This window comes from Plecotus auritus (assembly GCF_963455305.1).
Source record: "Plecotus auritus genome assembly, chromosome: 5".
Lineage (NCBI taxonomy): Eukaryota > Metazoa > Chordata > Mammalia > Chiroptera > Vespertilionidae > Plecotus > Plecotus auritus.
The window spans coordinates 178,710,668-178,736,990 of NC_137776.1; the positions used below are offsets into that span (position 1 = coordinate 178,710,668).

Sequence of the window (26,323 nt, forward strand, 5' to 3'; positions counted from 1 at the left end):
CATTTGTGATTATATTACCACAGGCTGATTAACATAGGCAAAATCAACTGAACCAATCCTTTAAATAAATATTGTCCAACATACATTAACAACATCCATATGGACCACAATGGAAAAGAAAGTCACAATTAATGCAATCTCTTTAAATTAGTTTCCTATTGCACTTCCTATTGTGGCACAATGCTAACAAAAAATAAATAAGTAAATTTCTCAAAGATAGGAAATCATACACTCCTGCCTTAGCACTGTGGTAGGGAAACACAAACTAATCTTGCCAGAAATGTAAACTATACTGGCAAAAGCATTCTGACAATGCCACTGTATCTAACCAAATCCCACTCCATTCAATTGCAATTAATGAATGTGAAGGGTACAGCTGAAGTAATATAATCATGAAGCCCTCAATTGAGCAGCATTCTCCTACTGAAATCCATTCAAGCTGTCATATAAGATATCATCTCAATAACCTACAAGGAAGTCAGTTTCAACTAGAGAACTGAGAATCAATGGTTCTAAATTATAGTCAAACCTTCACTCAAATCCTATTTTGATAAAAGTTCCTTTATATACTAGAAAATGCTATTAATTATTTTCATTATGAGAACAAATAATTCTTTGTGGATGTCACAGAACACTGAATTGTGAACCAAAATCTTAACATGTTGCCGAAACTGGTTTGGCTCAGTGGATAGAGCGTCGGCCTGCGGACTGAAAGGTCCCGGGTTCGATTCTGGTCAAGGGCATGTACCTTGGTTGCGGGCACATCCCCAGTGGGAGGTGTGCAGGAGGCAGCTGATCGATGTTTCTCTCTCATCGATGTTTCTAGCTCTCTATCCTCTCCTTTCCTCTCTGTGAAATATCAATAAAATATTAAAAAAAAAAATCTTAACATGTCTTTCTCTATAAATTGTAACCTGCTCTACCTGCAGTTTTCTTCAAGTAAGTATTTTCAATGTTCTACCACATCTCCTACCACTACTTTGCTTGGGAACAACAGCAGGTTACTGTTACTGATTAGATTATATTTTCTGATTTATCGCGGCCCCCCTCCCCCCCCCCCAAAAAAAAGATCTACTAGAATACCCTGATATAGAACAATTATATATTCTAAATAATTTATCTGTCACAGTAAAGGCCTTGGTTCATCACATTTCCCTTGAAATGCTTCCAAAAAATAAAGCTGGAAAATGGGCAATGATAAACTTTTAAAAACTAATGACTAAATATATATATCAAAGTTGAGTACTTTCAAGCCACAAAGATCAAAGTGCAGACCGGTTTGGCTCAGTGGATAGAGTGTCGGCCTGCAGACTCAAGGGTCCCAGGTCCAATTCCGGTCAAGGGCATGTACCTTGGTTGCGGGCACATCCCCATTAGGGAGTGTGCAAGAGGCAGCTGAATCGATGTTTCTCTTTCATCGATGTTTCTAACTCTCTATCCCTCTCCTTTCCTCTCTGTAAAAAATCAATAAAATATATATTTTTAAAAAAGGTAATGTATCAAAAACAGGAGCAACTTATCTAATCTCACAACCAATGTAGGAATTCCTATTAAAAAATCAGCCCCAGTAAATATTCAGCTATCTCCCTCTAATGTCCAATCCTTACAATTCCTCCAAGGACAAGAACTGTCTCAGGCAGCAGCCCTCCTTGGCTGGTCAGCTGCCTATCTAAAAGGTTTTGTATTGCCTGGCTGTTGTGGCTTAGCAGTGGAGCATCCATCTATGAACCAGGAGGTCAGGGTTCAATTCCCAGTAGAGGCACATGCCTAGGTTGTGTGCTTGATCCCCAGTAGGGGGCGTGCAGGAGGCAGCCAATCAATGTTTCACTCTTATCACTGATGTTTCTATCTCTCTTCCTTTCCTTCCTCTCTGAAATCAATAAAAATGAATTAAAAAGAAAAAAGGTTCTGTATTATGTCAACCTGAAATCTGCCTCCCAGCAGTCTACCTACTAGGACCGATGTTGCTTTGTTGAAGATACCTAAACAAGTCCCTTTCTACAGAGTTTAGAAAATAGAACATCCAACATGCCTTTAATAGCCAACTTTTTCACTATACCTCTTCTACTTCTTTCTAATAGCATCGTTCAGAGGCTCTCTCCATTCAGTAGTGGAGATGGACATACTGCTTTGACCCATTCTTGGTGTTGATAACATGCACACTCCTGTTTACACACTGAGACTTTCCCATTAAATCTAGTCCAATATTATGCATTATTCTATAAGATTATTTAGTGATGTAAAGCTCAGAAGACATGACTGAAAGGCAATGTTTACCTGTATTTGAGCGTCTTCTAATACCAAAGTCCCAACTTGAGGTAATATCGACTGACTGGGCATATACGTAGCCCTGAGTCTCACCATTGCTTCCCTGAATGTCTGACCCACTGTCTCCAGTCACTGAAGGCGGATGAATCTTCTCTAGGTCAACATCATGATCAATGAGAACCATCTCACACATTCCTGTGTCATCACTGGTCACATGTGACTGTCGAATATGAGCTAGAATGATAGTTGGATTGTCCAAGAAGGCCATCCTTTCTGTGGGCCAGTTTCCTTAAAAGGCTATTTTCTCCTCTTCATACTGTTTCACAGGCTCACCTACCTAGAAACATGACGTACACAGCAATATTTAAGAATAAGGCAGAATAATTTTTCAAACAAATTCAATATGGTAAAATGCTACCTTGAAAATCAACATTTATTCCTGTACCTAGGAGCTTTAAAGGATTAAGTCTAAGCTGAAAGGAAATCCTTATAGGCACTAAGGGCTAAGGCTCCAGTCAATGAGGTCTCCATGGTAGACCTCAAGAGAGGATAGCTTGCTCTCTTGCAAAACAAATAATAGTAACTCCTTAGTCCACTCAAAGTATATAACCACTGTTAAAACAATACACTTTCCTTTCTTTCTCCCTTTAATCCACTCAGTCTTCTCATCACTTTATATAAGGTGATAGAAGAACAAGTTATATTTTCCTCAAACGATGTGCTCAAGTATTAAACGGCATTTATTCAGTTTACATTCCCCCATCATATGGTTGTGAAGTATCTAATAGGGCACAGACAATGCTTTCTGAGTTACTAGGAAATTTACAAAAATGTACTACCAAAGTTAATTTTGTTCAATAAATACATGTTCCTTTCTTCTGGTTTAAAATAGTATTGTGCTTTTTTAAAATAAAACTTATTAATCAAACTTGTCTCTTACTAGATTAATTTCTTATTTTAGAAACCTAATTATAAGAACTGCTTCCTGAACCCTATTAAAACTACAATGCTGTTTATTTTGGGAACAAGACGGTACCTCCTCAGTTGTATGGGAATACGCAACGAAGAAAACATTACAGAACAGTGGTTAAGAACCTAAGGCCCTATAGGCAAAACTGGGTTCAAATCCTGGCCCTATCACTTGCTAGCTATGTGATGTTGGTCAAAATAATGTTAACCTCTTTCAACCTGTTTTCTTTATTTATAAAATGGGAATCTCATATAGAAGATAATGCAGATAAAGTGCTCAAAAGAGTACCTGGCACGTAACTAAATATTAGCTGCTATAATTTCGGCTTTCAATTTTTGTTTAAAGTAATCCTAAAATACATCAACAATTTGCCCTTCTCTAGTCAATTCACAGCAGGTAAATCAAGTGTGTGCTTCCTTTGTGACAGAGGACTCTGCAGGTCATCTGAGTCACCTCCCAGCTCCTCTAAAATCATTAGGAAGTACAACAATGTGAAAGCTGGATTGAATTTGTTCCTTCAACAGTCCTAGAATTTATTTTTAGAAAGACCTATATAACACCAGATTTTCTTGTCATTTGTTTCTTCTAGAAATGGAACATGGGGGAAATCTAGTTAATAAATCATTATAGCTAACAGGTTTTTAAATTTTCTTTCTGGTAATATATTCTATTGGCATCACTTGGTGGTTCTTAAAATAAAGGTACTGAGATTAAGAAAAAGTTTAACTGAGGAGCATCTCTAACCAAGTGAATTACATTATCTCAGTTTTTTTCTAAATATATTCACTGAGGTCCTAGCCGGCTTGGCTCAGTGGCAGGGGTCCTCAAACTTTTTAAACAGGGGGCCAGTTCACTGTCCCTCAGATGTTGGAGGGCCGGACTATAGTTTAAAAAAAAAAACTATGAACAAATTCCTATGCGCACTGCGGGCCCGGGACGAGTCAGCTGCTAAGCAGGACAGGCAGCGGCACCTGGCGGGCCGGATAAATGTCCTCGGTGGGCCGTAGTTTGAGGACGCCTGGGAGTGTCAGCCTGCAGACTGAAGGGTCCCAGGTTTGATTACGGCCAAGGCCACATGCTTGGGTTGTGGGCTTGATCCCCAATAGGGGGCGTGCAGGAGGCAGCCAATCCATGATTCTCTATCATCATTGATGTTTCTATCTCTCTCTCTTTCTCCCTTCCTCTCTGAAATCAATAAAGAAATATATATTTAAAAATAAATAAATAAATAAATTCACTGAGTACTTATTTTACACAGGGGCTAATGGGAAATGCAAAGTAAGGGATCCCTGAATGAAAAGTTTATACCCTAACACACACCTAGTATGTCTCTGAATACAAAGTGATTCTTCTAAGTGTCAAGTTTCTGAGGCATTCAGTCTCAGAAATGTTAATGTCAGCCCACCATTTTAAATGTATTAAAAAAATATTACAAAATTTGCCCTGGCCGGTGTGACACAGTGGTTATAGCGCCGACTTGTGCACTGAAGGGTAGCAGGTTTGATCCTAGACCCCAGTCAGGGCACATGCAGGAAGCAACCAAACAATGTCTCTCTCTCCCTCTCCTCACTCCCTTCTACTCAATGGAAAAAATATCCTCGGGTGAGGATTAACAAAAAACAAAAACAGTACAGAATTAAAGGGTTACATTTAAATTTCACTTATAAAAATAAAAACTTCTGCCCAGCCAGTGTGGCTCAGTTGGTTGAACATCGGCCTATGAACCAGTAGGTCACGGTTCACTTCCCAGTAGGGGCACATGCCTGGATTGCAGGCTTGATCCCCTGTATGGGGCTTTGCAGGAGGCAGCCAACCAATGATTACTATCTCTCTCACCCTCTCCCTTCCTCTCTGAAATCAATAAAAATATATTTTAAAAGTAAATACATAAAAACTTGTTATATAGCCACAAAAAGATGTATACAACCACAGAATTACTTATAAATGACAGTTTCTGTTTTGTAACAGAATCATAGGATCAAAGATCACCAGAGCTACAAATATCCTCACTGCAATCACGATAAGCGTCTCTACCCCATAAAAGGAAGGCAACTAGTTGCCAGCAAAAGAGGGGCAGGTGCTTTCAACTTGATATTCAATAGTTCTCCCCTGCAAAAACAAGGGCTTCAGCAAGGAACCACACGTTTAATGGATTTTCTGGCACTGAAGAGTCAAATGGCAAAGGGCAAAGCAACAAAAGTAGTATACTGAAGTACCATCCATCTTTTCAAGGAAAATGGACTTGCTCCATCACTTCTTATGAAGACAAGAGTATGGGCAAACACTTGTGATGGCACACACCAACTCCCTAATTTTATCCTTACAGAACAAAGCCCTTAAAACACCCCAACATGAAAAGATATCTATTAATACATTATGACTTCATACAATGAGGAATCTGTATGACTCACTCAACAAATAATGCATTCAATACCAGTTCTTTTTAAAAATATATTTTTATTGATTTTTTTTTTTAAGACAGAGGAAGGGAGTGAGAGAGAAGCACTGATTGGCTGCCTCCTGCATGCTGCCCACCAGGGATCGAGCCTGCAACCTGGGCACATGCCCTGCCTGGGAATCGAACAGGCAACCTTTCAGTGTATAGGATGACACCCAACCAACTGAGCCACACTGGCCAGGGCAATACTGGTTCTGATAAGGAACTCCCCACAGGATGCCTGGGAAATGTGCTTTCCACCTCCTATGACAAGTACTTGAGGATTCAGACTGTAAGTCTCAAAGACAGGGGCTATAACACCACATCCCTTCTGGCAACAAAGGATCTTATACATTTCAGGAATTCAAAAAATGTTGCTGCCTGACTTCCCAGGACTATACAATGCTGTTGTAGAGATTAGACATATATGAACATGTCATGTGTAAGAGATTATAAAGAAAGGACTGCCTTTTTTCTATTAATACAAATATAAGAACTCTTTAATGTGCTCTTCAAAATTGTCACCTTGGGACACTATCAACTTATTCCAACCCTACTTTTTAAAACCAAATAATATGTTTTAAATCACTTAAAGAGTAGCAAATTATCATTTGAAGGTAGATTTGATTTCTAACACAAAGATATTCTGAACACAGATTAAAACAAGTTATTTTCTCTCATCAGTTGTAAAAAGATTAAAGATGTTTAAAATTAATGTTGGCTGGGGTTCAGAAAAATGGGACTTTTTAATGGTAATTTAGATGGAAAAGTTCTGTAAGACAGAGGTGGTGTTTGCAAAACAATGTGAGTATACTTAATGGCCTGGACTGTACACTTGAAAATGGTTAAAATGGTAAATATTATGTTATATATATTTTACCTCATTTTTAAATTGAAATTTTAAAAAAAGATTTATGAAGTGCCAGATTAAACAAAATTAAATGTTTTCTTCTTGCTGTTTATAACACTTTTCAAAGCTTTTAAACTACTACTGTACATTGTGAAGCTCCAAGAGTGGGGAATCTAGTAACACAACATATTCCAAATCCCAAACTTATCTGACCCCTAAACATTTTTTCCCCTATGAAAACTATAATAAATCAACGTATAACAAGTTTCAGAGAACATCGTTTAGAAATGCTGCTCTACACTTTTACAAATGCTATTTCTTCGGGTCCTGAATGACTTTCCTAGATGCCACCAATCCTTGACTGTGAGATAGTTGGTCCTTTTTTTATACCTTTACCAGTGGGATGGCAAACTGCGGCTCGCGAGCCACATGCGGCTCTTTGGCCCCTTGAGTGTAGCTCTTCCACAAAATACCACGGCCTGGGCGAGTCTATTTTGAAGAAGTGGCGTTAGAAGAAGTTTAAAAAATTTGGCTCTCAAAAGAAATTTCAATCCTTGTACTGTTGATATTTGGTTCTGTTGACTAATGAGTTTGCCGACCACTGCTTTAGGCCATCGGATAAGCAATAATTTCAGGCACCAGTAAGTCTGTTCCCCTAAGATGTCCTACCTTTCAAAGGTTCTCCCACTTTCTAACTTCAGGGTCCTCAAAACATATAGTTTTACCAAAACTGGAAGCAACGGAGACATCATGCAGAATAGGAGGATGTTAAGAGATGTCCCAAAATAATATGACCATTTTTAATGTACTGGGTGGGTCTCTTTTTATACTTCATTCATTCATTCAACAAATACTTATTAAGTTCCAACTATGTGGTTAGTGTGGTTCTAGGTGCAATGTGGATGCTATTGCCACTTTACACAACCATTTGTGTTCATTAATGATCATGTAACTTTCCTGTGGTAACTTGGCACATGCCCTATACCAGCCGTGGGCAAACTACGGCCCGCGGGCTGGATCCGGCTGTTCTATCCGCTTCTCTTGGTCTCCTCTCCGCTCCTTTACTTTGAATTTATATTAGTTCACACAAACACTCCATCCCTGCTTTTGTTCCGGCCCTCCGGTCCAGTTTAAGAACCCATTGTGGCCCTCGAGTCAAAAAGTTTGCCCACCCCTGCAGAGGGGAAGAAAGAGAAAGATAGGGAGGGAAAGAGAGAGGGAGGGAGGGAGGGAGGGAGGGAGGGGGGGAGGGAGGGAGGGAGAGTGGGGGGGGAGGGCAACATCGATCAGTTGCCTTCCCATACATGCCCTGACTAAGGATCAAACCCAAAACCTTTCAGTGTAAGGGGATGATGCTCCAACCAACTGAGCCACACTGGCCAGGACAACACAAATATATTTTTAACAATAACTTTACACACATACACCCTCCAAACTTTACTTCTAATAGCTTATAAAAAAACACGTAAGGTACGACATAGTAAAAAAGTAGATGAGAAAAGCGGCAAAGGGGAAGTCACTCAGAATGAATCCATAAGCCAGAGCATGGCACAGACCTTGTACATTTCCTACAGGTAGACTGCAGAATCTCTGAAGCAAATTTTACAGATGAAAACGCTGAAAAGTTTTCAGACAGCTGAGAAGTACAAGAATCAAATTGAAGAGCTTGGGATCTTAACCACTATACAGCCTCTTTAAACAGAACAAAGAATTATAATCCTATCAAATAAAGAGGGAATATGCAAATTGACCATCACACCATAACAAAGATGGCGGTGCCCATAGTCACAAGATGGCAGTGCCCAGTCCCCTCAGGTCTGCTGGAGTCCCCCAGTCCTTTCAGCCCCACCAGGGGCGGAGGGGGGGGGAGGGCGCGGCAGGCGCACGGTGCGGCCGGAACCGCCCTCAGCCCGCCAGCCGCCCAAGGCCACCCGAGGCACAGGCAAGCTTCGGATGGAAGCTGCCCAGCCGCCTAAGGCTGCCCAAGGCTCAGGTAACCAGGGCTGGCCGAGACTTGTGCTCTGGCAGTGGCAGCAGCAGAGGTGTGATGGAGGCGTCGCCTTCCCCTGATCGCCGGGTCGCCTCTCACCCCTGAGGGCTCCTGGACTGTGAGAGGGGGCAGGCCGGGCTGAGGGAACCCCCCTCCAGTACATGAATTTTCATGCACCAGGACTCTAGTAGTTATAATAAACATGATTTTAAAATATCCTGACATTGAGCTCTTTGAGTTCTGGGGCCTGAGAGAAATTTCTTCCATGGGTCTTTTTTATTTATTTTGATTTTTTTTACAGAGAGGAAAGGAGAGGAATAGAGAGTTAGAAACATCGATGAGAGAGAAACATCGATCAGCTGCCTCCTGCACACCTCCTACTGGGGATGTGCCTGCAACCAAGGTACATGCCCTTGACTGGAATCGAACCTGGGACCTTTCAGTCCGCAGGCCGACGCTCTGTCCACTGAGCCAAACCGGTTAGGGCTCCATGGTTCTTTATGAAAGATGTAAGACACCAAATGTATTATGCAGTAAACTAGACCCTTACTTAGCCTCTCCTCCATTAATGCAACAGGGAATTGTTGAAGAGCAAGATATAAACAGTGCATGCAATGATTGCTCAAATATAAAAGTCACAACATTTTACACACGAAAGGAACTTCAGAGATCATCTACTTGTTGACCTGAAACCACAGAGGATGGGTGTCCTTTAAATTCTCAATTTAGGTCTAACTATATTTTTTTTTAAATCCCTAGAGATTCGTGCATCTTCAGCTACAAAGTCTATACCTAAAAATTCTGTTTCTTCTGTTTCTTTAAATAACCCCCAGAAGCAAATGAGCCCTAAGAACCTGAGATAGGCAGCAACATGGCTTAAAATGCTCAAGTTCAGCCAATGGTTAAAAGGAAATTCTGCTTCTTGAACTTTCAACACTCCAAACACTCACTTCTCTGCCAGACAGACTTCAAGTCCCCTCACCTGCAATCTGTGAAAACTTGTCTAAATAAGCAACAGCCTGAGGCTTCTCAAAGGTCTGCAAACTCCCAATCAAAAATTACTGCTGCCCCATCAATGTGTCATATAAATGTTGGCATGTTAATTGTGTATTTATAAGATTGTTAATGGTTAGTTAATTTACCTCCCACACTATTATTGTACTTGAAATGATTTAACGTCTGCTGAGGGAGTTAACAACATGTAACAGCAGATGCGAGAATTTTTTTTTTTTTTTTACCTTTCCACATTGTACCCCCACTTCATGCTATTAGCATTAGGCAAGTTAAACATGATTCCTATACAAGATTCCTTAGTGTTATAGAAGTACTCACATTTATTTTTCACAAACAGGAATGATCACAAGTTAGAAATACAAAAGCCTTTTTATTATATGCAAAGTCTCCCAACAGACCCTTTTTTAAACTAAGATTTCAACATTCTTCAATCTAGTTAAAGTTCTGAATTCATACCTCCTAGAATTTGAAAATAATTGAAATGACCATTAAAATAAAATGCACCTTATTGCTTTTAAATCTCTTTTTCTAACACTCTCCAATTTAACTGTAAATTAAATCTTCATTTATTTTTTAGACCAGCAAAAAAAAAATTAAGCTTTTTTTCCCCTAGGGGAATTAAAATCTCCTCTACGTAAAAAATGTCTAATTTCATTACACGGTAAATAGTGAGATCCTGTATCTGGAGTTTAATTTTTCCTTTCACATTTTCACTTCTATATTTTAACTAAAGGTACTTACTAGACTAAATCAAAACAACAGAAATGAAATGCTTGTATCTTCTTTTGAATAAGAGGTTCATTCACTACGTCACTGCGAGGTAGGCACTGGGAAGCCTACAAAAAATTATATAAACACTGGCCTGCATCCTCCAGAGACTGCTTTTACTGACATAACAGCAACATAAGGCAATACATATTAACCACCAAATGCGATACAAAGACAATTATGTTTTCCAAGAAGGCTTCAGGAAGGAAGGGGGTCCCATTTAAGGATGGCTAAGCTTGCCCTAACCGGTTTGGCTCAGTGGATAGAGCGTCAGCCTGTGGACTGAAAGGTCCCAGGTTCGATTCCGGTCAAGGGCATGTACCTTGGTTGTGGGCACATCCCCAGTAGGAGGTGTGCAGGAGGCAGCTGATCGATGTTTCTCTCTCATCGATGTTTCTAACTCTCTCCCTTCCTCTCTGTAAAAAATCAATAAAATATATTTTTTAAAAATGGCTAAGCTTTCATTAGGCAGAATCTCAGAGAACAGTAATAGATGACATTTACTAAGCTTGTACTATCAGCTGTACTTTTCATGTAACAACATATTTCATCCTTACAACCACCACAAGAAGTAGGTATTAATATTAGCTTCATTTTATAGGTAAAATAAAATTAAGGCTTAAAGGAATGAAGTAACTTGCTCAAGGTCACATGGTAGATTTTTTAAAAGGCCAGTCTTCGCAGCTCCTCCCAGCAAGGCTCACACTGTGATCAACTTTGAGCAACAGAATGTAACGGAAGTAATATGGGACGTCTGAGCCTGACTCCAGGAAAACTGGCAGCTTCTGCTGTTGCCTTCTTTGGAATAATATATTAATCATGGGAAGAAGCCTGGGATAAAAGACTACATGGAGAAGCTTGGGTGTCAATCCAGCTTTCCTGCTGAGGCCCCCCGATGAGTGACTTAGGGCTGTGGTCGGCAAACTGCGGCTCGCGAGCCACATGCGGCTCTTTGGCCCCTTGAGTGTGGCTCTTCCACAAAATACCACGGCCTGGGCGAGTCTATTTTGAAGAAGTGGCGTTAGAAGAAGTTTAAGTTTAAAAATTTTGGCTCTCAAAAGAAATTTCAATCGTTGTACTGTTGATATTTGGCTCTGTTGACTAATGAGTTTGCCAACCACTGACTTAGGGCATCTGGAACCCACTAGACCCTATCAACCTACCAGAGCAAGTCTTGTGTCCTAACAAATGTTTCCTTTGGGCAAAGGGACACTGACCCTTGATTTTTCTTTTCTTGTACCACTAACCTCCACCTGAAATGTCTCTGAATCTTACCATGTGCCGAGATCCAGTTAAAGGGAGCCTGGTCCAAGTACAGTGCTTCTCAAACGCTCCACGAACACACCTGAAGGGCAGAGGAGAGTGGGCATAAGTCAAGGTATGACAGAACCTAGGGGGAGCCACCTAGAGCATCATGCTACAAGGAATTTATTTTTAGAATTCACTCATATTTGCATCCTATCCTGTAATATACTACACCTAGAAAGAAGTGCTTTAGTTTTGAACTATAGAGTGCCATGCTTACTCTGCAGCTTCTAAAATCTCCTGGCACATACTGGGATTCCCATAACCCCAGTTTGAACAGCAAGGTCTAGTGGAAAACACCTTGGTGTCAGAAATATCTAATTATGTGAAGATAGAATGGACGACTCAAGACCTAATTTTTGCTCAAAAGATACTTCCTATGACAAGTATGAAGAACAACTGTAATTATTAACAGCAAACTATATATAAAGTTCTAAACACAAGTTAGACTAAAACCTCTATTATTATGCAACTGTTATAAAATAATCTATATTTTCAAAGTGTTTTTGAAATACAGTTTATTAACAGCAGTAGCTGTGAAACTTCAGACAACCTAACCACCCACCACTCCCAAAACTCCTACAGCTGTGGAGAAAAAGGACTTAGGCACACATGTACTTTCTACAACTTTAACAGTTAAAACAAAATATAATCAAAGGAGCTTAACTACTATCTCAGTGGGAATGGTGCTCCTAATATTGCTGTAAAACTTAATGTCCTTAACTGGAAAAAGCAGAAAAGGTACTTATAATGCAAATTACAAACATTACAGTCAAATCATGCATCCGAGTGAAAATAGATGGAAATCAGGTTTTTTTTATCACCCCTCCTCCTACCCAAAGAATGTTAGACACTCTTGGTGGAAATGCTGCTTACCAAGTAAAGGTTACTCTGAAATACTTCAAATTCCATTAGCGCTCAGGATTGCAAAAACTGTGGGAAGAGAATGTTCCAAGCACAGACTAACGGACAGAAGGCACAAATGGAATAAACCCTGATACATGATGACTACCTAAGGAAGTCTAATGTGAAAACTGAATATATTTGTTCTCAGGTCATTAAACAAGGTTCAGTTTCTGAAATATGTTCAAAATAACTAATTTTATAAGTCTAAAGTATAAATAGTAGGGATTTGTTGTTAAAGATAAATTCCTTCACCTAGTTAATATATACAGGATGGGCAAAAGTAGAGTTACAGCTGTGAGTGTGTGAAACACGGTTTGCACTTGTATGATTATTAACTAGAGGCCCACTGCACAAAATTAGTGCAAGGGGCTTGGCCATTGCGGCCCCGGCTGTCTTGCGGCCCTGCCCATTGGTCGTTCTGGAAGGTCATTCCCCTGTCTGGTCTAATTAGCATATTAGCTCTTTATTATATAGGATTACTGTATTCTTTTCCATATGAGCAACTCTAAACCTACTTTTGCCCAACCCTGTATAAATCTCTATTACAGTTCAAACTTAAGTTTTTATATATTTTATTTTTTTATAACAACAATTTTATTTCTTATCATGTGTTTGTTGCCTATGCTTACAAGAATACAAGTTATGACAAATCAAAATTTATATTATCATTTTGGGGATGTGACCACCCTTTTAATTCTGTTCATATATTAACAAGGCAACTTTAACCCAGTAATCAAAGCTTCATTTGCTTGTAAACAAACTGTTTCTCAGGTAAACTGAATTGCACCACATCAGAAACTTAAGCAAATAAATAAATACAAAAAAGGCAGGGAATATAAATTAGGGCAGACAAATCTGTATCTAGCCTCACGCCGGTAAAGAGCATTCTATCAATATAGTGAAATGCTAATCTCCTAATTAACAACCTAATTAGGTAATTATGGCTTTGCAGAGGGATGCCGAAATGAAATATGACAACATGGTCACCTCTTTATATGGCACCTGTGGGCCTTTTCAGCTGTCATTGCAAAGAGTGCAATATCAATTTGAACAGATGACAAAGTGCTGTCATTTTTCATTCTGGTAATATACAGAATGCTTTGGACAGAAGCAGTTTACAAAAAGAAACATCTTGCCGGGTATTTTCCTAATTTAAATATGCTCAAATATTTTGTTAAATTTTTGCACACTTTTTATATTGTATATAGAATTACCATGCACATTTTTTTAAAAAACTTAACTGGCCATCATGTTTAACTGTACTTGCTGAAACGATTGCAATTTCAATGCTGAAGTATACGAAAATTAGGAAAGGGTAAAAGGCATCAATACATAATGACTTTTAATATTTATGCATTTTTCATATTACAGAAAAATTAAAATCCATACTTTGATCTTTAATTTTCTTACAAAAATGGGAATTCACACAATTTTCTGTAACAAAAAAGCACTTCCCAACATCTAAGCATTCAACCCACAAAAAAACTCTATTCAAGGGTGGGAAAAGTACAATTCTTTGTATGGAAAACAGTACAATAATTAATAAATAATACACAAGAATAAACTCTGTGTTTCATGTACTCACAACTGTAAGCCTACTTTTGCCTACCCTGTACATATCAATGCCCAGCCTCACAGATATGAGAGTGCACTCTCTTTGAAAGACAGACCTGGCTGGATGGCATGGCTCAGTGGTTGAGCATCGACCTATGAACCAGGAGGTCACGGTTCGATTCCCAGTCAGGCCATATGCTCTGGTTGCAGGCTGGATCCCCAGTGTGGAGCATGCAGGAGGCAGCCAATCAATGATTCTCTCTCATCATTGATGTTTTCATCTCTCTCACCTCTCCCTTCCTCTCTGAAATCAATAAAAATATTAAAAAGAAAAGAAATACGTAATACTTTCAACAATAAAGAATTTAAATTAAAAAAAGAAAAGAAATACCTGTAACAGGATTATTCACTACCAACTGGCCATTAAAAAGGTGATGGTAGGTAGACTGGGACACTTGTACATTCCAACATGAATACAACTCTTCTTCCATAATATTGTCTTAAATAGGATTTTGTGGGAAGGACAGGAAGGCTAGCCGGAAAACCTCATCATTTATGTCAAGAAACATGAAACCAAATTCTAATAACAGAGGTGAAAACTAACTTGAAAATACAATCCTATGTAATAAAAACCTAATATGCAAATTGTCCCCTGACTGGGCAACACGGCGCTGGCAGTGGGTGGCAGTGGAGGTGCTGCTGGCCCCGCTGGGCCCTGATGAGAGCGAGACTCCGGTGGGATGGTGGAGCAGGTGAGCGGGTGGTGCCAGGCCAAGGCAGGTGCGAGCAGGGGCCCGATTGCCCCGCCAACCACCCCACAGATGGCGACCAGCAATGGCGGTGGGTGGCGGGGCCGCTGCCTGGCTCCCAAGTGTTGAGGGAGCCTGGCAGGGGGCCCAGTCCAGATCGATCACCCCGCAGATGGGATGGTGGAGTAGGTGAGGGGGCGGTGCTGGGGCTGCGAGCTTGAGGGCGCGAGCTGGGGCCCGATCCCCGCAGGCCACCCCAAGGGACCCCACCCGTGCACAAATTTATGCATCGGGTCTCTAGTCCATTTATAACTCCAAATCATTTGCATGAATGAAAACCTTTTTTGTCAAAATGATATTCACTGGCTCTATATTTTTAATACCAAGTTTAAAAGATTTTTTTTACTAAAAAGTTACGTTTATCAGAGAACATTTTAGAAAACAAAGCATAAAGACCTATCATCCTACCACCTATTTCTTTTCCTTATGTATGACATAACTGGGATCATACTTTATATAGTTTTATATCCTTTTTTCACTTCATGTTACATGATAACCACATTAATGTCATTAATATTCTTCTAAAACATTTAAAATGACTGCACAATATTCCCATCCTATGGCTTTTCCATAATTTCTCTAAACCCTTTGTTAAATACTAAAGTTGATTCTAATTTTTACTATTATAAGTACTGCTACAGTGAACATATTTGAACATGAATATTTCCTACATCTCTATTTCTTTAACAACAGTTCCTAAAAATGGAATTGCTCAAAAGGCATGTGTGACTTCTTTTAAGGCTTGTGATAAATACTACCAAAATTCTTTCCAGAAAACTTTTACCAACTTATATTCCCCCTAGCAATGTATGAGTGACCCCTATATCTCACCACCAACCTCTGCCAGCAATGAGTATTATTAGAGTTCTAGTAAATCTTTAAACTTCAGATCATAAGATTATACCTGTAACCAAACATTCTCAACATAATCAATAACAACTTTCTGTAGGAATTAAGTTTAAATAAGTAAGGAGGGCCATGGTTGATGACGGTCCCAAAACAAGGGCCAGTTCCAATATCCAAATCTAGAACAGCATGGGATAGTGACAAAAGCACTGTAATTAGAGGAAAAATCAAGATTCAAATCCTACTTTTGCCATCTCAGTAGCTCTCTACCTTGAACCACTTTACTTCTCTAAGCTTCAGTTTCAGCATTTGTAAGATGGGGATGAGAACATAATATCCCCTTGTTCTAACACTTCAACAGGTAGTCACGGGCACACACACACAAAAAAGTAATATAAGCAACTGAAGGTATTTATTGTTATTTAACAGAACAAGTCATTTAATAGCCTAAAAACAATATTGAAACCTTTTTCTCGTTAGTGCACAGTTGGTAGGTGTGCTAAGTAATGCACAAAGCACAACTAGAAATTAAACTAATTTCATAATACAGACATGAAAATGAAAAGTCTCACTCCTTCATAATTACTCCATAGAATCATTTGTTACATTATACTAACATTTAAATGTCTTGTGCCCCTGAAAGCTAGTACCTGCATCTCTCTGTAAGTTATTTCATTTAATCCTCACAAGTAGTATATAAGATTGGCATTCTTGTCCTCACTTTGCAGACTGTGATGGTCACAGCTTATAACTGACAAAGCCAGTATTCAAATACAGGTAGATGTGACTTCAAGATTCAAGCCTGCACCTCAGTTCTTTGTTAGTCTCTTTTATATCAGCAACTAAGATTACTTTGTTTTAAAAAGAAAACCATTTCTTCAAATAATTTTCTACCAATTTCTCTGCTGAAGCAGTACTTTCTAATATATAAAAAGCCAGGGGCCGTCACAACCTAAATGACCAGACGGACGACCAAATAGCAGGCTGCGTGGGGTGACCAGGCTGGCAGGGGGGCAGTGAGGGACAAGCAAACGACTGAACAGCAGGCTGCATGGAGCGACCAGGCCAGTGGGGGGGAGGGAGGGCAGTTGGGGGCGGCCAGGCTGGCAGGAGGGGGGGGGGGCAGTTAGAATAAATTTGATGCGTCTCAGCGTGGCAGGAGGGAGCTCTGGTCCCCAGCCGGGGCGCAGCGGCACTCTGGGTCTTATGCAATCGGAGTCATGGCCGGCCTTCAAACCAGACCGTGACAGGAGGGAGCCCCATTCCTCGCAGAATCAGCCATTGGTCAGCTTGCTGTCAGCTGCCTGCCAGCCAGGAATCCCATTCACCTGCACCCCGGACCCTGAGAAGAGAGAGGAGGGAGCCCCATTCCTTGAGGAATTGGCCATTGGCAGCTTGCTGTCAGCGGCCTGCCAACCAGGAATCCCATTCCCCTGCACCCCAGACCCTAAAATATTTCCTCTAATTAATTCCCTTTTAATGTGCACAAATTTTGTGCACCAGGCCTCTGGTATCCTATATAATAAAAGGTTAATATGCATATAGACCAAAAGGCGGAACAACCGAACCAGTCGCTATGACGTGCGCTGACCACGAGGCGGCTTGCACAGAACATGGCGAGTGACTGCCGCAGCAGGATGGTGGAGCAGGTGAGCGGGGCACCAGACCAAGGTGGGGCGTCGTTGCTGTCATCGGGGCGAGCCTCTGGTGGTTACTGACAATTCTTTGCTCCTGCATGCCATGGTCCCATCCGGCACCCACACCTGCTGCCAGTGCTGGACTCGGATGCATCCGCTGCCGATGCTGGAGTTGCTGCTCGCACCGCTGCCAGTGCCCAGCGCAAGCCCCAATCGCTTGGCGCCATCAGCAGATACAAACAGCAGCTGCCAGCCCCGATTGCCCCTCAGGGCTTCTTTACCTCTCCCTGCTCATGAGGGGTGATCGGGACCAGCAGCTGCTGCTCGCACCCGCTGCCAGCACTGGCCCCACTCACACCCGCTGCTGGGACCAGAGCTACTACTCACACCCACTGCCGGTGCTGGCCCTGCTCGCACCCGCTGCCGGCACCCAGCGCCGGTCCCAATCACTTGGCGCCGTCAGTAGGTGCAACCAACGGCTGGCGGCCCTGATCGCCCCTGAGGGCTTCTCCACTTCCCCCTGCTCCTGAGGGGCGATCGGGACAGCAGCCGCCGCTTGCACCCACTGATGATGCCAGCCCCAATCACTCCGCACTGTCAGCAGGTGCGAGCGGGGCCGGCGCCATCAGCGTGTGGGAGTGGTGGTGGGAGGAACAGGGCTGCTGGCAGACAGGGGACCAGGGGCACGGCGGGAGGGGCCAGGCGGGGACACGGAGGATGGGCCGAGACCTGCCCCTGTGCCCATCGCAGCCTCGCAGCCCACAGTTCCTTTCAAGGTGAACGAATTTGTGCACTGGGCCCCTAGTCTATATAACAAAAGGCTAATATGCAAATAGACTGAATGGTGAAACAACTGGAACAACCAGTCACTATGACGTGAGCTGGTCACCTGGGGGCGTGCGCGGAACATGGCAGGCGTCAGCCACGGCAGGATGGTAAAGCAGGTGAGTGGGGGCGCCAGACCAAGGTGGGCGCTGGTCACCATCATCGGGGCGAGCCTCTGGTGGTTACTGAAAATTTTTGCTCCTGTGCGCGTGGTCCCGCCCAGCACTTGCACCTGCTGCTGGTGTCAGCCCTCTTGCACCTGCTGCCAGCACTGGAGCCGCCATTCACACCCACTGCCAGCGCTAGCCCTGCTCGCACCCATAGCCGATGCCAGAGCCGCCGCTTGTACCCACTGCTGGTGCCCAAAGCTGGTCCCAATCACTCGGCGCCATCAGCAGGTGCGAGCAGTGGCTGCTGGCCCTGATTGCCCCTGAGGGCTTCTCCACTTCCCCCTGCTCCTGAGGGGCGATCAGGGCAGCAGCGGAGCAGGGCTGCTGGCAGACAGAGGACCAGGGGCTGTGGCGGGAGGGGCCGGGCGGGGGCACGGAGGACGGACCGAGATCTGCCCCTGTGCCTACCACAGCCTCGCAGCCCACAGTTCCTTTCAAGGTGCATGAATTCGTGCACTAGGCCCCTAGTTTATAATAATATTCCTTAAAATGAATCCATAGGGAATTTAAAAATGTTACATTGTTCTGAATGTGTAAAATTCAGTCCATTTTGTCTGCATCAATAATAAAAGCATATTCATAAAAGTATACTCAAGTATAGGATATGAATTTAACACTGCATATGTGTATGGGTAAATGTGACATAATATTCAATTTATTTCACAAGTGATTACTATAATTTAATTCCAATACTTATTCTAATACCTTCTTGCCGTTTCCAGAATTTAAGTTTTGTTTTGTAAAAGGTTTCTCCCATTTTTCTCACTTTCAATTACTTAAAACTGTTTCCTTCTTTGGGTCCAAATTTTGTATTTCCTATATTAAATCTATTTCCCCACTATATCTAGACTGCTGCCAACACAAGTTAATAAATTCTGAATGACTGCTCAGGATTTATTTTCTTCATTTCTATATTCCATGTTATGTTCTTATACAATAGAGTATGAATGAAAACAAGTATCTAGAAGGCCAATATTTTTTCCAATTTTCACCTGGTGGAAGCTGGGTATTAAAATAAAAATAAATTAAACTCTTGGGCTGGGAACTCCCTGACCATATTTCTCTCACTGTGCTGGGTGTCTCCATGCCCCCTTTCAATCTTGTGTATGTATAGTCAGCAAAGCACTGTATGCATTTGGGGAACACCTGGCCTGTCAAGGTCCTTTCCCAGAAGTAATGAACAAAGAACAGGGGAAGAGCTGAGCAGTAGCTCCCTACCTGCCAAGAGAGGAGAAACAGCACTTTGTATTTGAACCATTCTCTACTGGGTCTACCAGTAATCAGCTGTGTAACTTTAAGCATGTCAATTAGAATCAGAAAGCTTGGCATCCTGAAAAGATTTCAGCAAGACTTGATTTGAGCTCCTCATTATCATCCAGATGGGAAAAAAGATACAAAAATTTCTAAGTGGCTCAACCAAAATCAAAAGGCTGCCAGCAGCATAGCTACAGTCAGACCTCAAGCCCCTCTCAATCAAGCGCACTTTCTACTAAACTGTCTTTCACTGGGAGCCAATTTTTTAATCTCAAGAGGTTATGTTTACCCCCCGTGTTCACTCCATGGCACTGTACAGAGGACCAACAGAGGCAAGAGATTTTATAGCATTTAAAGTGCTAAAAGTATTACAAGGTCATTTCCTCATCAAGCCCCATCCCTCCTGAAATTTAGTCTGATTATATAATAAAAGCATTCACCCTGCCACTTCCCCAAAGACATCAGTATGAGTCAATTATAAAACCCTCTCACTCTGGCAATTTACCAGTACACTTCTATCAGTAATCTCGACTTGAGTTGTACCTCCTGCTTTGGACAGTGGATACCAAAATTTCAGCGATAAAGTACATCAGAGTTCACAATCAGACAGCCTAGGACTGTACACAGCACACAAACGTGCTTTAGTCCACACAGCAATTTTTTAAATGTCCCTAAATTTTTAAAACGAAATACATATATTAAAACCCAGACTTGGCTGGGTAGCTCAGCTGGTTAGAGCATCAAGCTACTACACCAAGGTTGCGGATTCAATCCCCAGTCAGAACACATACAAAAATCAACCAATGAATGCATAAATAAGTGGAAAAACAAAGACATTTCTCGCTCTCTCTCCCCCATATCTCTGGCCCTCTCCCTAAAATAAAAATTAAAAAAAAATTAAAATAAATACATTAAAACCCAGATTTCCAGCATCTTCTTTTGTTGTTGTTAATCTTCACCTAAGGATATTTTCCCATTGCTTTTCAGAGAGACTAGAAGGGAGGGAGGAAGAGGAGGGGGGAGCCGAGGGGAAGAGAAAAGGGGAGAGAGACATTGATGTGAGATACAAGTATTAGCTGCCTCCCGTGGGGGATGGGGTGGGGGGGTGGGAATAAGGGAGGTAGTGAACTGGCAACCAACCGCTATCTTCAGACTGGACATATGCCCTCCAGTTCATCAAGATCTAGCCTACTTTCTATATTACATCATGGGCATTTGAGTTGGAGACTCCTGAGGCAGACGCTCAAAAGAAAACTAACTTAATATTTGTTCACTCTTTTGAAAAGCCCAGTTTTTTTTCGGGCATTATCACTCACTAGCTATGTGACTCTTGGGTACCCTACCTATTCACTAAGATTCATCACCTATCTCAGAGGATCATGAAGGTTGAAGGAAACGAAGTATAGGGAAAACATTTAACAATGACCAGAACATAAGTGCTCAATTATAATTATTTTAAATTTAACACAAGTTGAAATAAGCTAACCTTTATGTCAAAACTTCTCAAAAACTTAAAACTCACAGGAACCTACTACGGGAAAAAAAACATAATGTGACAGAATTCCTTGTCATATAATTGGCATCTATTGCTGTGTTCTTAACAATAAGGCCTATATATCAGAATAACAGACTTCCAGCAAATTCTCAGCCTGACCCTTTAGAAATCCACTGAAGTACAATAGTTTCTGAAGTCCTCAGTTATGAGTCAACTAGCAAAGCAAATCCCCCACTAAAAAGAAATATATTTAACATCACAGATGAGGCAAGGAGCTCCTTGAGTGCAGGGGCCACATTCATTCCTCAACATCCCTACTGCCCAGCACAGTGACCAGCTCACTGAAACAGCTCAAGGGCTAGCTCTTCTCTGAAGCCTCTTCAAAGGGTCCCCATCCACACCACAAAGAAGAGTGGAGATACCAAAGTCTAACAGATAATCCCCTCTACTCACAGCCCCAACAGCGGCATAAACACATGGAATTTATTTAATCTCTCTGTGCTCTAGTTTGCTCATCTGTAAAATATACACTTTCCGGTACAGAAATAAATGAGACAGTACTTTTAACACAATGTTGGCACATAGTAAGTGCTCATTAGCTATCATTATCAGTGTTCCCTCTTTTGTCCTCCTTGGTATCCTTAGGGATTGCTATCTTTGTACCTAAAGTACTTCACTAACAGTTCACCTGCACACAAATATGTCTCCCCGACTAGAATGTCATCAACCTCAGAGTAGGAACCTGGTGTTATGCCTCTTTGCATTCCCAGGGTCTAACATTTTCCCTGTCACTGTCGAATGAATCACAGATCCTCAAAGTGTTTATTAACTAGGAAAGTTATAAGGAGAAACTGGAATTTACCTCTCTTGCCTGACACTCAATCCCTCACTGACACGGACCTCTAGTGACCCTCCAACTTTACCTTCCAGTATCCCCACACTAAAAAGAAGCAATGGCTTGCTTTCTTAAGGCTGGTCTACTAACCACTCTAAAACCATGCCAGTCATTGCACCTTTGCATCTTACAGTAATCGTTTCAGAGACCTTACCATGAATCAGGCCTTTTATCCACATTAGCTTATTACATATTCACAATACTCCATGAGGTCCATATTATCCCCCTATCCCAACCCACACTTGAGGAAAATAATGCTTAGAATTAAGAAACTTGCCAAAGATCACATATCTAGCCAGAGAAGGAACCAGGAAACTAATACAGAGGTCATGGTTATTCTCTACACAATCCTTTCCTTGCTCATATTCAAAGCTGAGCTGACCCACCTTCTACCTTCTTGCTTTGAAAGATCATGGTCTTCCCTACATTTAAAAGAACATCTATACCATTAATTTTGACACTCATATTTCTTTCTCTAGTATACTTGTTTCAATATACTTGATATTAAGAGCTGTGGTGTGAGAAAGAAGGCAAAACACATAATGAAAAAAGCACAGATGTAGGCATCAGACAGACCTGGGTTTGAATCCTGGCTCTGTCTTGTACCAGCTGTGTAATTTATCCTGAGTCTTCCTAATCTGTAAATTGAGATTAAAATGATTAAACAAGAGAAACCTATATGTAATACCCAGTACACAGTAAATAATAAAGCTTAGTTAACCCCACATAATGAAGCATTACCTGGCCACAGCACACTACGCAAAAACAAATGACCCCCCTCCCCCAGTTCTATGTTATCACTGTATCACAGAAAGAATGCTCACACAGTGTACTCATCACTTGGTGTTGGAATTATTTAACCCTTATCTCTCTCACTACATTGAGCTCCTTGCTACAAGGACTGAGCCTTATTTACCTCTACATTGTCTGGCCTGGTACCTGGTATATATCCATGCTCAGTAAATGCTTGCTCAGTGAAGTAATTATAGATATGATGAGTGTTTATAGGATTCTAGGAAAGAAATGATTTCCAGCTGGGGTGGTACTGAATTGGTTGATGGAGGCCAATTTCAGCTGGGCCCTGGGTAACATCTCAATAGCTCACAACAGAAAAGGAGGAACTTCTAGGCAGGGAGACTGTCCTACAGAACACAAGGGACAACGAAAAGAACAAACATGACTGGAGGCCCTACTTGAGTAAAGGATCAGGGTAGAGTCGTTTAGGAAGGGGACCTTTTCAAGCATAGCTGGAACTTTAGCCAGGCACCAGGTCAGGAGGTGTAGAGGAATGTAAATTCAGTATGGGATCACATTAGTTGAAGGTAGGTATGAGCACAAAGCTGAATGGAAAAGGGGCCACCAGCATGCCTCATAGGTTCCAGCAAGCTTGCAAGTGTGTAAACCAAAAAAATTGAAAACGATGATCAATGCTTCAAGAACTCTTTCAGCATTTATTGAGCATCTCACGTGGGCTCGTTGTATATGAAGCATTAAAGACGGTGTCCCCTTTTCCTGCTCTAGTGGGTTTTAAAATTAGGAATCCACCCCTTTTGCTTGTCAAAACAGAACGAGCATGTTGGTTTTGTTTGAACCAATGTTTATAATAAACACCTGTCTCCATTTGACCATTCACACCTGGGGAAGTTTTGAACTTTGCTGGTTTTGATTTACAACATGATGCTTTTTGCACAGTGCCAGATACTGTCATAGGCTTCAAAAAACTACTTGGGTTCATTCAGACTGAAATTTTAACCAATTTCTGAGTCAACCTTTTGAGCTCAGGTTAAAGTAATACTCTTGTTTAAGCTATAATCATTTTTTCTACTTTAAACAGATTTAGAATACTCTTTGCCACTCCCCAAAAGAAAAAGCTGAATCCAAGTTACAGCAGCACTCCACCAAGAAAAAAACAGTTCTGCAAGGCCATTTACCCCTTTGTGGCAAATGGAGAGGAGGCGCTAGGAGCCGGAGGCCACACAGGCAATGCTTTCAAAACTTAATTTTCATATTGTGAAGATCAGAACACCTAAATGTGGAGCCAGAAAACTGCCAGAGCCAATAGCATCCTCCTCCCTCCTCTCACTCCTCCCCAACACTACCAGACCCACTAGCTTCACCTCCCCCAAATCACACACCCAGCTAGCTGTCAGACTCACAGCAGCCTCCGGTTCTGGAAAGGGCCAGGAAACGGATGCTCACGGGAGACCTGAGCAACGGCCAGACAAGCTGCCCGCCAGGCAGCGTCGGGCGCAGAGGAGTGAGGAGCCGCTAGGCTCTCCAGATGGCTGGCAGGAGAGCGAGCGAGTAAGGTAGCGGCTGGGGCAACCTTTACCTGAAGGTGCTGCCACACTACCGGCCCGGGCGGCCCAGGACACGTTCCTGGGGGGAGGGTCCAGCTCCTCTGTGCCTCTCGGCCCTAGCCCCGAACTCTCGGAAACCTCGGGGACTGGCGCTCCTCCCGGCCGGCTCAGCTGCCGCTTTCCGGGCTCGCCCTCATGCCCCCACTGCTCGCCGCCGCCCGCCGGCAGAGTAGCAGCTCAGTTGCCCCGAGTCGCGCCACGACCCGGAACCACACCTCGTGCACCGGAAGTCCCCGACTGGGAAGGAGCTGCTGGCTGGGGACGTAGTGCGCAAGCCCCAGAGCCGGGAGCGAAGCGTGGAGCCCTCCCAGGGGGGCGGGGCCGAACGGAAAGCCGTGCGCATGCGCGCCACTTTCCTGGCTCCAGGTGAGGCCTTGGTCAGAGACTAGCTGAGAGTGCTGAGAGTCTGTCTACTCCTGGACTTGGGTAGGTGGAAATGAATGATAGCGTTCTCCTTCGGATCTTCTCCTTTCTCCCCATTTCTATGGGAGAAAGCCTTAAGTTCATAAAAAATGAGTGATGAGGCAGCTTAGCCTCTGAATCAGAAAGACCTAACTGGCTGTGCATCCTAAAACAAGATACCTCCCACCGGTACAGTAGTTCCAGTTGGAGGGTATTGCGGTGAGACTCAAACGGGATGATGCTTTAAAAACCCCACACACAGTGCCTGACACAATAAACACTTAGTCAATGTTAGCTATTACTCTTATTATCTGTAAAATGGAGGTGATAATTTTCCTCAAGAACTGAAGGGCGGTGTCCATAAGATATGAGGACTGACAGAGAACAGGGGCTCATGGTTTGTGGGGTCTCTCTCTTAGCAGGAATCAGTGGGAGAAGCCACCTGAAGGGGAAAGAACTCAAATACAATGATATATCTCTCCTACCTGAGAGAGAGTCCAGAAAGTCTCTTTCAAAAATGCACCTTAGGGCCCTGGCCGGGTAGCTGAGTTGGTTAGAGCACCCTCCCCATACACAAAGGTTGGGGGTTCATCCCCCTTCCGGGCACATACAAAAAAGCAACCAATGAATGCGTAAGTAAGTGGAACAACAAATCGATTTTCTCCTCTCTCCTTTCCCCTCTCTCTCTCTCTCTCTCTCTCAACTTCATCAATAAATACAAAATTTTAAATGCATCTTAGCACAAGAAAAAGAAAAGTCAAGACTGAATTTCAGCCCAGGGGGATCCTTGCCCAATATTAAAGTCACCAACAAATATACCATGAATCGCCCTAACTGGTTTGGCTCAGTGGATAGAGCGTCTGCCTGCAGACTCAAGGGTCCCGGGTTCGATTCTGGTCAAGGGCATGTACCTTGGTTGCGGGCACATCCCCAGTGGGGGGTGTGCAGGAGGCAGCTGATCGATGTTCCTCTCTCATCGATGTTTCTACCTCTCTATCCCTCTCCCTTCCTCTCTGTAAAAAATCAATAAAATATATTAAAAAATATATATATATATATATATATATATATATATATATATATATATACCATGAATCTACCCTTATTTTCAAATGAGTAATCTTTTAGCTCATGGGAGCGAGGGGAAATGCACCTTAAACACCCAAGTGCATCCCTGCATACACATCACCACAGTTCCATTGGGGGCCTGTTAGAGGCACTCTGCCAAAGCAAAGGGTGTAAACACGGTTTGATAGTCTGTTTTCTGGAGTCACCAGATTATTTCACCCCTCCTAAATATTAATCTTAATTTTCACTTCTGTCTTGAGCTCCAGTCTGAAGCACAGCTACCTGATTGCCCCTCATTCACATAAAACCCAAACTACCCAACTGGACACTCTAAGCATATCCACTCTACCATTTACAAATGTCGTGACGTCATCTTTCCAAGCTGCTGCTCTAAAATTCCTTATCTGTAAAATGGGAATGACAGAAGTCCTAACTAACCCCATTGGGTTTCTGTGAGGATTAAATGAGCTAATACATATAACTCACATAGAATAGAGCTC

General features: G+C 42.2%; 1 protein-coding gene across 7 annotated transcripts in view; it reads right to left on the reverse strand.

The window, feature by feature from the left end:
• The window catches only part of MAPKAP1 (MAPK associated protein 1), a 197,901-nt gene extending 173,313 nt beyond the window's left edge, over window positions 1-24,588 (reverse strand). The window contains exons 1-4 of one of the 7 annotated variants that reach the window (XM_080669694.1): window positions 24,326-24,588; window positions 22,570-22,631; window positions 11,573-11,642; window positions 2,278-2,605 (exon numbers count right to left, since the gene is read on the reverse strand). In XM_080669694.1, coding sequence (XP_080525820.1) covers window positions 2,278-2,536 — 259 coding nt within the window. In that variant the 5' untranslated portion in view covers window positions 2,537-2,605; window positions 11,573-11,642; window positions 22,570-22,631; window positions 24,326-24,588. Of the gene's footprint in view, window positions 1-2,277; window positions 2,606-11,572; window positions 11,643-22,569; window positions 22,632-24,149 lie in introns of all 7 variants that reach the window. The other 6 variants (XM_080669697.1, XM_080669695.1, XM_080669696.1 and 3 more) reach the window with 6 other exon arrangements.
• Between the last annotated feature and the right edge of the window lie 1,735 nt (window positions 24,589-26,323).